The 13,079-nt window shown below is 42.5% G+C and overlaps 1 protein-coding gene across 1 annotated transcript in view; it reads right to left on the bottom strand.

The window, feature by feature from the left end:
* Window positions 1-1,503: 1,503 nt before the first annotated feature.
* Window positions 1,504-13,079, bottom strand: part of nyap1 (neuronal tyrosine phosphorylated phosphoinositide-3-kinase adaptor 1) — a 38,256-nt gene continuing 26,680 nt past the window's right edge. Inside the window, exons 3-7 of the mRNA XM_087806877.1 lie at window positions 9,717-10,069; window positions 7,195-8,997; window positions 6,673-6,894; window positions 5,641-5,750; window positions 1,504-4,525 (exon numbers count right to left, since the gene is read on the bottom strand). Of these exons, the coding sequence (XP_087663003.1) occupies window positions 4,106-4,525; window positions 5,641-5,750; window positions 6,673-6,894; window positions 7,195-8,997; window positions 9,717-10,069 (2,908 nt within the window). The 3' untranslated portion in view covers window positions 1,504-4,105. The remainder of the gene's footprint in view (window positions 4,526-5,640; window positions 5,751-6,672; window positions 6,895-7,194; window positions 8,998-9,716; window positions 10,070-13,079) is intronic.

Here is a 13,079-nt window from a genome sequence, read left to right as displayed (position 1 = left end):
GAATGGGTGAATGAAAAGATTAATTCTGTTAAGGGACTGGAAGTCGAGTGGATAAATACATTGATATGTTTAGGGATGAATGGAACAATGGTTGGAACATATATTGACGAATGTATGACATAATGAACGGACAAGTTAATAGATGAGTAGATTAAATGAGGATGGTGATGAAAGTTTTGTGTTCACTGGATGAAGAGAGACAGGCAGGTGACGGGATTAAAAGGGATGAATGACAGGTTGACAATGACATACGCCAGCTCTTGAATTGGTGATAAGAATTTATGACGGCTGTATTCATGTTAACAGGAATAAAAAGGTAGTTTGTGGAGCAATAATTGACTCAGAGATTAATGGATTAATGGATACAAACCAGAGAATTAGGGTTTATAATAGGACTGATGTGTGGATTAAATCTAATGTAGTGGATTATTATACGTATGGATGGACAGTGAGGCTGAATAATGGGACAAATGAGATTTAAAATTGTGGTTTAATGAATGGATTAATTATCGCATGAAAGCATTAAGGATGAATGTTGATGAGGGGAGGAATAGACGGATAAAGAGGCTTTGGTGAGTGGATAGAAAAATGAAACACAAGACAGTGACGGATGAATTGATTCCAAAATGTGCATATGAATTAATTATTTGTTGAAGTTAAGAAATAAAGAATGAATGAATTGCGTGTTTAATTGTATACATTTGGTAAATTAAACTGGTGAATACGTAAAGTAATCAACACATTAATAGGCATGAATTATATATCAAAGAGAATGTTCAGAGCCAACAGCTCAGGAAATGTAGGAACTGAAGGGCGCCCCCTTCTGGATTAAAGAGATCCTTCAGAAGTAAGAGCTGGAACATCATGTCCTTGCGGAAAGATAAACAGTCAGAAAAGTGTCAAAGTTCAATATATAAAATTTATTTGAATGACAATATCAATGCAAATATAGCACTACAGTGACTTCCAAGGTAACACCGTATCTTACCATATCAATATAGTATGGCACTCGTATAATGGCCACTGTTTTAGTCCACACACGAAAACCAACAGCTCCTGTAAACTAGGCCGGGTGCGATTACCGGGTTTTCCACGTCTGATCAGGAATCATTTTTGGGTGACTTCTTGGTATCAGAATTGAACTCGGGCACAATTTTAAGTGTAAGGAATCTCTGCATGCATTGCACTTGCCCGCCTCCTCCCACCTGACCTCTGCAAATGGACTCCACTGTCACCAGAAGCACACGCAGGCGGAAACTTAAATAAAAACCCAAAAAAGGCCAAGCAGTGACTCTCACACGTTTTAAAATAGGTCTTCTTTTCACTTGGTGTACACAACTGTACAATTTGGTGCTAACGACCCCCACCCCAAAACCCCCCCGCCCCCCGAAAAAACAATAAATAAGTCAACGACCGCTAGACATTCAAGTGCCTGTAGCACAGAAGGGCTCACTTTTCAAGGAAACAAGCCTCATGTAGTCGAAAAAAGAACGACACCAGTAGTTCAAAATAGCAGCAAAGTATTTCAAGACGACAAGCCGTGAGAATCTGTACACAAAGGATGTAGAAAAAAAGGCATAAATAAAAGAGCTTAAAGGGAGTCTTGCATAAACGTTAGGTTGTCAATTCTTCCGAGGGCTTCGTAATCGGGATGAAGTGATGAACAACTGGCTGCAGCAGATTCTTCTCCAGAAAGAAAGATCAAAGTTTGTACAGTTTATGCTACATGATATGAGTCGAGTACAAGTATGAAAATGGAAATGCTACATTTTCAATACAGGTCTATTTACACGCGAGTTCACCTTGTTTGTGCAGATTGTTCCAGCATTCTGTTTGAGGTGATCAACGCTCAGTCAGCGGGCGAGAAATGAGCCCGGATAAAAAAAGGGGAAGGAAGGGATGAGGAGGAAAGATATGTTGCACTAATGAAAGTCTGAGTCCCTTACAATACGATCAAATATGGAGCACCTCAACTTTGCCAATGTTTAATGAACCATCGAATTCAAGGTAATCCTTCAAGGTAAGCAGACGACATGATTGGAATATTAAATTGGCTACGGATTGCTATGATGTCCCTGATCATCTATTTTAAGGTTAACAGTCTGCTATACTACATTACATTTGGTTCTTCGAACTCCATCAATAGCGGTTTAGATAGAACCATGGTTCTCAGAGGGAAGTTAAGTGCTCAAAAACTAAGAAAAGAGTTGGCCAAAAAGTTTCTCCCCTCCCCGCTACTTGGGCAGTGCACAAGCAAATTGAACAGGGAAGCACAATAGAACATGTTTTCCAGGGATAAGAACTATGAGCTGAGCCACAACTGATTGATATTAAAGGAAAAACCAGAAGCTAAGGTAGCAGGCCTAATGAAATGTATACTATCTCTGTGTTTGTTCTCCTTTTCTATCAAATGTATCTTGCCAGCATTAGTCTAAGTTTTATTGGAAGTTTCTGTATAGTTTAGTTGATACCAATACATTCTGTTGCTTATCTCATTCTTACTTATAGAGAAAAAGGTTACGATATTAATAAGTACTTTGATATACTTTGAGTTGGGCTACATAACAATAATAATAATGAACCAGCCTTGAGTTGACACATGGTGCAAACATTTAATTGAGTAATGATTGGATAGGATCTGGTCATTCTTTATCTATTTTGAAGCGTCAACCAGAGTGAGGCCAAATGCATTCTAATGGTTCCCCTGAAAGCCAAGGGTTACCAAAATGTCATAGCTACTCTAGACTTCTGGACTTACACCTCGTACTACCACGACTGTTTGCCAACTTTTTCGTTTGATCTGGTTTGTCAAAATTAACAAATCTTGTTACTTTTTAAGAGACAATTTTCCACGAAAAGCCACTTTTTAACAGCCAGCATGACTGGTTGGGAGTTCTGTTTTTAACTATAGTAGATTCACCGATTGCCAGCCGCTTTTTATGCTGCGCTTTGCTAACACAGCGATTTCCTTGAGTTTGTAAAAGTGTCCATTAGAATACAATTACAATTAATGTCACAATACCTTTAACTTGTATAAATGATTGATCATAAATGCTGTGTAGAATTGGACCTTACGGAGATGTTACCTAGCTAGAAGATTTATACTGTAGAAGAAAAAAACGGTTTCCTAGCACGCTGCTAACTCCCTAATGCAAGCACGCTAATGCTAGCTCGCTACTGCTAGCTCAATGTATTAAGTAAAGAGAACATTTTTTTGATTCAAAGTTATAGCATGTCGAATCCTCCACGTGGCATGTCCGCTGTTAGCATCTTTAGCATGTAGCATTAGCGACTTCATGGCAAAGTTGAGGTGCTGGAGGGAAACAAAACTTTCAGGTGCGCTCTTTCGAACATTTCAGTGATTGTAGATTTGATTGTTATCGTAGTTTAAAGAATCCCACCCAGGCCCGGCGACCACAAGCAGTGAAGCTGAATGTAAAACATGATCATCTCTACACATATACATCGTACGATACTGTATGTCTATTGCGACATGCAGAGAATGACACAGTAAATATGACTCCTTCAAGTCTTAGATATGTTTGTTAGGCTAGGTCACACACACTTTAGTTATGTCACTCCAGTGTCGGGAGCATATTGCTATAAAAGTGAAGAAAGTAAATGTACAATACAAATATGCAAACAGACACGCTAGGTAGTTTTTTTTTTTTTTAAAGATCTAACTCCTCTGTGGTGATTATCGGCATCCACAATGACAATCTATTGATACGATACATCTCATAAGCATTCACGACTTCAAGAAACACTTTGACGAACTTTCTGAGAGTCTTTTCTTATTCACAAGAGATATCGCGGACAAAATTTGGCAACACCGATTTTTTTTTAGAAAAAACGTCATCGTATCTGGTTAATGAGGCGAGAGCCGTTGGCAATTAGAACCCGAAGTAGAAATGTTTTAGAAATCAATTCAGACAAACACCTTCGCCCCAACGTTTGCCCGGCGGACCCCCGACGGCCTCCAGGTTATCACATCACCGTGGCTGGTTTCATTCATTTTCCCGCCCTCGACCTGCTCTTGTCTGTTGTCGTTTGTTTAACCACCTGCTGTTTGTTTGGTCTTCTTATTAACCGCTGCCATGTCGTGTCAGATCGCCGTGTCCCAAACCACAGCCTGCGGCCGCTGGCACGGCGGCGTGCCAGTCTTGCGGGGCTCAGGTGTCCGTCTCCAGCTGGGCAGGATGGGCATACTGTCCTGCTTGCACAGGCTTTTGTCCGGCCGCCGGTGCGCCTTGATCTCTTTGCAGAGGCAGCGTTTGCGCTCGATGACCTCCAGCAGCTTCCCGTCGCGCTGGGACTGCGCGGCGGAGGCGGCGGCGCTGCCGCCGGTCGGTGGCTGCCCCTGTGCCAGCTGGGCGAGCTGCTGGAACTGCAGCTGTAGGTGGTGCTGTTGCTGCAGCTGCTGGAGCTGCTGCTTGAGCTGCAACTGCTGCTGGTGGAGCTGGAGCTGCTGCTGCTGCCGGGACACGCCGGTGCTGCTGGGGCTGGTCTGACCCAGACCCTGCAGCTGGACGGGCACAAGAGGGGTCGGTCAAAATCAGTTTGCGACGTGGAAAATAAAGTATGACAACAGGACAGTATCTGAATTTAAGTACCACATACATTTTACTGCATATATGATCATCAACTGATTTTTAAATATTGTACTTTCATTTATTTACATTTTTTATTTTGGTTACTACGATTTATATTTGCGATTTTTAACTAGAATAAATCAATAGTAAAATAATGTACAATTACATTCCAAATGAGGGTTATTTTAGAAAATATATGTTTGTAAAACGGGCATCATTGATGAATTTTAAAACCAGGGAAAATGCTTCATATTTTAATTACTTTCAATTATTTCTTGTCATTTTATATATTAGGTAGATAGGTAGGTAGAACTTTATTGAAAATTTTTTTTTTTTCCAAATTATCCACAGCAAATACAGCAATTTTTCATAAAAAATAATCAAAATAAAATAAGAACAAGAACAAAATTATTAATTATTCAAAAATATTACACTATTATTTTATGATTTGTTTAAAACTTGAGTTTAGAGAATTTTTAAAATGATTGATTGAATAATATTCAAAAGCAAATTCCTAATTCAACATTTAAAAGAAATTCCCCAATTATAAAACATAGAGATACAAATCTTCAACACATAAATCTGGAATATGAAATGTATGAATATAAATTCAGTTTGTTATTACACCGAGTTAATTACTTGCTGTATCATTAAATTGCGTTTGTTGTGTGTAGTAAACCTGGAGTTTTATTTAAAAGCGTCAAGCGTGTGATTTAATACGCTGTAGTTTGGTAAATCCACCAGATGGCGCCATTTCTCCAGCTCCTCCGTATTGAGGGAGGGTTGTCCAGACAGGGAGACTGTCTTTGCAGCAGACTGCGTCAGCAGCATCTACACAAATGTGCTGCAGCTCTGTACAGTGTGTTCTCTTCTCTTTCCTGCCACCTATCTACCTCAAACCTGCGTCACACTCTCACTCCTTTGAGGAAAGGCCAGGACATTGTTGTTGTGTGTAATTCCAGCAGCTATAAATAGTCCACTGTCTCCAGTCGTAATGAGAGTAATGTTAAGGCACCGGCTAATGGAGTCTGTGACAGGAGGTATTCACCTGATTCAGGGCTTCTCGGGCGGGCAGACTGCTTTGTCTCACCACGTCGCCTCCTCCACCCACCTGTCTGACTCCAGCCGCAGACGAGGAACGGCCCAGCCGCCCCACTTCTGCGAGGAAACATTCGAGGGACCAGGTCACGAACTGTCATGTTTACAATATGCAATATTACATTTGCTTTCATCAGCAACGTCACTACAGAAAACAAAATATTTGGGTGGATTTGTCCTCATTCGGAACCAAAATGGAGGCTCTGATAATTCACTTTCTTGATTATAATGTTCAATAAACTAAATAATTGTTTTAAGTAATGTTTCAATAACGTATCCAAATCCTACAAAGAATTATAACATATTCAGCCAAAAATCAATTTATTTAAGCACTTTTCAGGACTTGATCATCCCAAGGAGATAACCCAGTATGCTTTAGAATATAATGTATTACAACTTAATTGATTTTCGTTTTTGAAGATAACCTGGGTGACAGAAAAAGTTCAATAAGAGATGTATGGCAGAGGTGGGAGTTACATTTTGCATATTCGTCCCAAATAACAATTCTTGTCCTATATTTTAAAAGATTCAATACAAAGTGGTAATGCCATGGATTTCATAGACTTTAACTGCCACAACCAGCATCCTTTTTCTAAGTTAATAATAGTCAATAAGAAACAAAAATTAGCTCTTTGCCCATGGTTGTGTTAGGTACCTTAGCATGATTTAGCTTAGCATTTACTGTAGGTGTCTCTTTGCATTATAGTCATGGTTTGTGGATGAAAGTTGTCGTCTTCCATTGGTATTTGCTCCTCTAACTTTGAAAATATGATATTTTACTTTTAGTGCACACAAATACAGGCTGACAAGGCTACATGCTACATTAGAAGTCAGTTTAAACTACTTAGTTTTACACATCTCTGGACACAACGGGAGCGTCTTGGACTGACCTTTAGCCTCTGACCTCTGGAACTGACCTTTAGCCTCTGACCTTTCTAAATGATTATTTCTGGTGAAGCGACGGCGGGTGATGAAACCATACCTCCGTTGCGACAGGCGGGGAAAGTCTGACACGGAAGGTTCATCCCTCTGGGCAGAGCCCTGAATCCCAGGCTTCCATCGACGCCGCCCAGCGACTCGGTGTGGCCCAGAGTCCTGCTGGTGCCACTCATGTAGACCGGGATGCTCGAGGGTCCGCTTTGGAACTCCTCCTTGTCCATCCTTAATAAGGCATCAGCGCTGCCGTTCCACGATCGACCCTCTTCTATTTTCGCAAAAAAACATCACGGTTCAGGTTCAGAAGCATTTCTCAAAAATATTATAAACAAAAAAAGAAAAAATCGTCTTAAAGAACTTTGTTTACACTAGCAGGGACTACCTAAAAAGGTCCCCAGCCAACAAATGTAATAACAAAAAACATCCGTATGTTTTTTTTGGATTGAGGGAAAGTTGATTCAAATATAATAGAACCTATGATATTATTTTTTTGAGGATATTATCAGCTTTTGTTGGTTTAATGTTTCTTACGCTGTTGAACAGAAAAACAAAAGTATTGAGCGCTTACTTTCCGTCTCTCTGCTCCCGTGGCTGAAGGACAATTTCCTCTGCATGGGCCAGTAAGACCCCTCATCCGCGGCTAAGCTTCCATCCCACGGTAAAAAGCCAGATTTAGAGTGAAGGGATGAGGACCCTCCGTTGCTCTTGGACGACAACTCGCCGACTCCAGTCAGGCTAGACGGCTGCTGCAGCAGAGACGGCGTCAAGGAGCTTCCTCGCAGACTCTCGTAAGCCGGCGGTCTCCTGAAGCCGCCGGAGGGGTACGTCCACAGCAGGGGGCTGTCGGACGAGGGGGGCTTGTAGGCCGGGAGGCCGTGGGAGGTGTGGGAGCGGAGATGCGGGCGAGAGTGAGGGCGCTGCGAGGAGGACAGCGGCGTGGGCGTGGAGCTGGTGCCTTGGGACGATTGACTGCGTGTGGTGGGGAGACTGTCCAACGAATATGGGCCCCCGTCACGATCCCTGTCTCTGTCCTTATCTCTGTCTTTGTCACGACCCCTGTCCCTGTCCCTGTCTTTGTCCCTGTCTCGATCTCGGTCCCTGTCTCGATCGCAGTCCCTGTGTCTATCCCGATCCCTGTCCCTATCGCAGTCCCTGTGTCTGTCTCGGTCCCTGTCGCGGTCCCTGTCGCGGTCCCTGTCGCGGTCCTTATCCCTGTCTCGATCCCTTTCCCTCTCGCCTTTATCGCCCTTCAACAAGAAGCTAACCGATTTTCCTTCCTTGCCAGAACTAGATGTTTGGGTCTGGACAGTCTGGGAGCCGCTTTTCCCGGGTGCAGGGGAGTCCCCTCTCTCCGGTTTTCGGTACTGGTGGTAGTGAGACGGCCGATGGTTGGGATGGTGGTGGTGGTGGGAGAAGGGAGAGGTGGACTTCGATGAGGGAGGCAGCGGGGTAGAGTGACTCCTGGCCCTAAGTCCCGGTGCAGGACCGAGCTGAGAGTCCCTGCTGTGTTTCTCCTGCGGCGTGAGACTCCCTCCCGAAGGTTCCTTGGACCCTGATCCCATATTATTGGTGGATGATGACGAGGAGCTGCTGGCTTGAGTGGACGAATTCGATGTCTGCGTCTTAGAAGAACCTGAACCCTTGTTTTGGACTCCGACCCCACTGGATGCGGCGGCGGGCTGAGGGAACGCCAGCAGAGGTGGCCGGTGCTGAAGAAGATTGGGGAACGGGGCGGGGATCTTGGTGTTGGATTCCGACTCCGATTTACTCCCCTGTAGAAGGTACGGTGTCGGGGCACGTGGGGTGTGGGGACTGGAGGAGAGTACCTGGGGTACCGGGGTGGAGGACGCCGAGGAGGGCAAAGGTGACGAGTGAGAGATTGAAACAGTAGCTTTGGGTTTGGAGTAGGAGGGTGACGAGGAGGATGGACGGGGGAGGGACGAGGAGCTGCTGGAGGACGGGGACGGGGTGACGTGGAAATGTTTGGAGCTTTTCAGTCTCTCGTGTTTGGAGGGCAGGTGTCTGTGGGCCTCCCGGTTCTCGTGCGACGGGTACTTCATCTCCTCGTAGATGGCCTCGCTCTGGTCCGAGTCGGAGTCCGGCGTGGTGGCGACGGGGGTGACCGGGTGGGGCGTGGCGGTCTGGCTGTCTCGGGTGAACACCTGGCCCACCATCTCGATGTAGACCGGCTCGTCGTCGCCGTCTCCCGGCTGGATCTGACCGTCGGCCGACTGGAAGGGCAGCGCGGCGGCTGAGTGAGGCACACGTGGGGGGAGTGTATCGAAGGTGAGTTGGGTACTGGGGCTTCTTTTGGGCTTCAGTGGGGGGACTTTTTTGGAGCTCATGTCTCCGGACTCCGACTTCTTCATGGCTGCGAAGTGAGAAGAAGTAAGTCAGAAGAGTGAGTGTCGACTTTTTTATACCAGAGCAAACCAAAGCATCAGTTATCAAGATTAACCATTAACCTATTAACCAGTGCTGTGTCTCAAATCGCATACTACTCTTAGTATGCTAGAAGTTAGTATGCATCATGATAGTACGCAAATTCTCCACAGATAGTATGTCTCAAATCAAACACTGCTGCTACACACTAACAGGAAATGACGCGACAGCTTCTTCTTCTACTACTATTTAACGATGTTTCAACCAGCTGTTTGAACGCTATCGCCACCTGCTGGCAGCACGTTTTGCAACTTTGGAAAAAGAAATAAAGAAAAAATATGAGAATCGAAAGATTCGCAAGATATTTAAGCTGGTATCAGCAGCGAAGACGTGTTTATCCTCGTACTGCTGCTGAAAATGCACCTGTAAATATATGCATATATATGCAATTATATATGACGTAACTTCCGTTTAAAACGTCATCAAGATGGCAGCTGTTTAGGGTGGTTAGTGTCCATCGAATCGTTCTCAGTTTTGTGGGCGTGTTAGTACGCCAATTTAGTGCGCCGTGCACACTAAGAATTGAGACGCACTTACGCACTGAAAATACTAACTTTGAGTAGTATGCGATTTGAGACACAGCACAGTACTTACTGGATATACAAAGTAACTATAAACCATTGGGCCCACACACGTGATCAAACCCACCATTCTTTTTGTCTCTCCTCTCCTGCGAGTGGCTGGGCGGGGTCTCCGAAGGCGCCCTGCCGTCAGCCGACGAGGTGCTGAGGCGAGTGCTGGGGTGACGCTTGGGTTTTGCGGGAGGACATCGCCCGCAGTGCTGCGACTGCGTATCGGAATAATCCCCGTTCTCCAGACTGTTGTCGCCGGCGCCCACGGCGTGACAGGACTGCGAGCGCGGGGCCATCGCCGAGGCACAGGAGTGAGGGGAGAGGTCCTGGGAGGCGGGCATGGTCATGAATCCCATCCGGAAGTGCCGCCGGAAAGAAGCCAGGTCTCTGACTTTTCCGACCGTGGCCGACGGGTCGTTCTGTGTGGAGCTGCAATCACAGAAACACACAGAGTTAAGTCAACCATCTCGAACCATTGGAATGTCTGTCTGTATGACATCTCCATGACGACGGCTGGTGCAGAGTAGTGAAGGTCTGATGAAGCTTCATGAAGCAGTGTCGTTATTTTCAGAGTCCACTAGATGGCGGTCTCTGCACTATTTTCCTATGTTTTCAATAATTGTTCTAAAGAAGCATCACATCTTTTTTAAACTGATGGCGCCACCTACTGACCTCTAAACAACATTACACTGTTTCATGAAGCTTCATCAGAGTCCTTCTGGTTCAACTTGTCAATAGTATTTTCGCATATTGGTCTAAATACAAGCAAAATTTCAGGTTTGAATAATGGAAATTCTCTACATAATATCAAAATCATTCACTGCTGAAACTATCATTCTTTGTTTCGGTTATTTAGAATTTCAATACTACAAATATTGATGATGATTCCAAATTATTGTAACTCTAGTAAAATAATTCAGAGGAGAAATCACTTTATTTATCTTTTTACTTGTGTTGCTAAGTTCAAAATACTATTACCTCTGCCGAGGAGGTTGTCAGTGTCAAATTAAAAAGCAAGTATTCCCAACAAACAGGAGATCTCAAAAATATTAGAATTAGTGAATGGTTTACACAACACAAGTTTATTTTGAGGACGACACAACGGAGATTAGGTTTGGTTCCTAACAGTTCTCAGCAACAATATAGGCAAATACTAAATAAACATAATTTAATATAATTAATAATCAAAAAGGTATCTTTTTAACGTTTCTATTTGCATATATGTATTTTTTTTTTCTGTTTTTATTTTTATCAGTGACAGTGTGTAATGTGGCCACTTAATTAACCACCCCTGAGCTAATGGCTACATCCAGTCTCCATTAGGCAATTAAATGGATCATAGATGCCCTTCCTAGCTAAATATGAATTTATCAACCATACTTGAGTCTTGATATGGATTTAAATCTACAATATTTTTCAGACTGTGGCAAGAATTTCCTTTTGCAATTTTGAACTTTTTAATTGATGTAAATATTTCCATGATATACCAGATATGTTTGATCTTTCACGAGTCGTCAATGATTGACACTATTAACTCAACTTGTGCCATTGATGTCAATGATTGAGTTGCATATCTCTATTGTTATCATACGTTTAATTTTTTGGAAGCTTCGTTTAATCACACAGATCTAGTTCCTTTGAGCAAACATTGTTTTCTTCGTTTGTATATTTTCAAGCGTTTGTGCCGTCCCTGATTTCAAAGACATCAAAATCAATCACTGTTTCCATGGCGACGCATGAGAGCAGACTTCAGACGTGGGTTGAGGATATAAAGAATCAGTGAATTCCAGCAACAAAGTGCACACTCACAGTGCTTTGTTTTGACAGGGGAATTGATTTCCTAATTAAGAGCGTTTGAGGGGGACGTGGAGGAGCCTTGAGGGCTTTTTCCTTCTGCAATGAAAACCCTGAGGGCATCTCTTCTTCTCTTTTTTTTTCCAAACGAGAGTGAGGGAAGGTAGAGGTCAACAACATAACCACTACAGGAGAAATCTCTGTGAAGAGGCTGCAAAGGATTTAGAAATACTTTTAATCAATATATAGAAATTATAACTTCACCTGTAGAACTTGATGTGACGCATATGTCACAGGCTGTAAACGTAATTTTAAAAGATAGGATTAATGTATGAATATAAAAAAAGATCTTGGAAATTTCCTTTTTGTTTAAAATTGCATAGCATCTGTTTAAAAATGTTCCAAATTACTTGATTTAACTTCTTTTTTTTTTTAAAAGGCTAGTTGAATTGTCCTATATCAGCAATATTTTAGTTTTTTTAATCAAATTTACTGATTATCTACTTGTCTTATTTTCATTTGATGCAACTACGCTTTACAAAAATAGACGTTATATCAGTTATATTAGCTTAGCATGAGTGTAGTATAAAGAGAAGGCCTTAAGTATTAAAAAATATTTTGTGTTTTCAGATCTGTTAAATGTTTTGTTTTTTATATTCAATTCATCAGCAACACCCACACTCACAAAAGATCTGTGTAGTAAGCGCCATTCATCTACGGAAGGGTATTGATTAGGTTTTAAATGAATTAAATAATTGAAAACACAAAAATGTGTTGGTAATTTTTACCATGTTTTTGTTTTGTTTTGTTTTTTTGCATTGTTTTCTGTCAGTATTATTTTGAGGATAAAATAGGATAATTGTTATATTATTTATTAAATTAAGTTTGAAATTGCTTACATCTCCACCTTCTCATTTGGAAGTCAGTGATGACATCATCACACGCTGACGGGGGGATCATCTGCTGGTCATGTAGCTTCAAACACTCCGGCCACTTCATTAATGTCCCTCTGAAAGTCTCACGTTAGATGTCAGACAACGTTCCCTCGTCCATCACATCTCACTTGACTCACAACACATCGCTCGCCAGCGTGTGAGGTGGATAAGCAGTAATCGTGTAATCGTGAAGCGCCGGTGTTCGAGTCACACTGATCCTTGGCGGGAAAACTGGAGCAAAGGTGTTCACACTTACAGCTGCAGCAAAATGACATTTAGTCATGTTACTGTCATTGAGAAGGTTTTTACAAGTACTTTTATTTCAAAAGTACCAAGAAAGTAAAAATAAATCTGTCGGGAGGTAGTTCCTGATGCATGATGGGAGGGGGAAATGGAGCTTAAGTCGCACCAACAATGGAGTCACATATAACCTCTGAAAATATTTAATGTTTTTAATGTAAGTTATTATTAAAAAAAACTGCTTTTACTGGCACAGTTGTTTTAATAGACAAACATGGACATTTGACCAGCAGCTATCTTCCTAAGATACTGAACTACATGATCCTGTTAGCTTCTGCTTCTCACTACTGAATGAGACACGATTCTGCAACTAGAGTTACAAAAAATTGAAGTTTTGCTCAGAAAGGAGGCTCTTTATTTAACTTGAAGCCGACTTTTAGTGTTTTTGACTCCAGGACGGACTCGCGAGT

This window comes from Callionymus lyra, chromosome 14, assembly GCF_982586985.1.
Source record: "Callionymus lyra chromosome 14, fCalLyr1.hap1.1, whole genome shotgun sequence".
NCBI classification, from domain to species: domain Eukaryota; kingdom Metazoa; phylum Chordata; class Actinopteri; order Syngnathiformes; family Callionymidae; genus Callionymus; species Callionymus lyra.
Note: the sequence above shows the minus strand (reverse complement) of the source record. Positions and strands in the feature narration are given on the sequence as shown.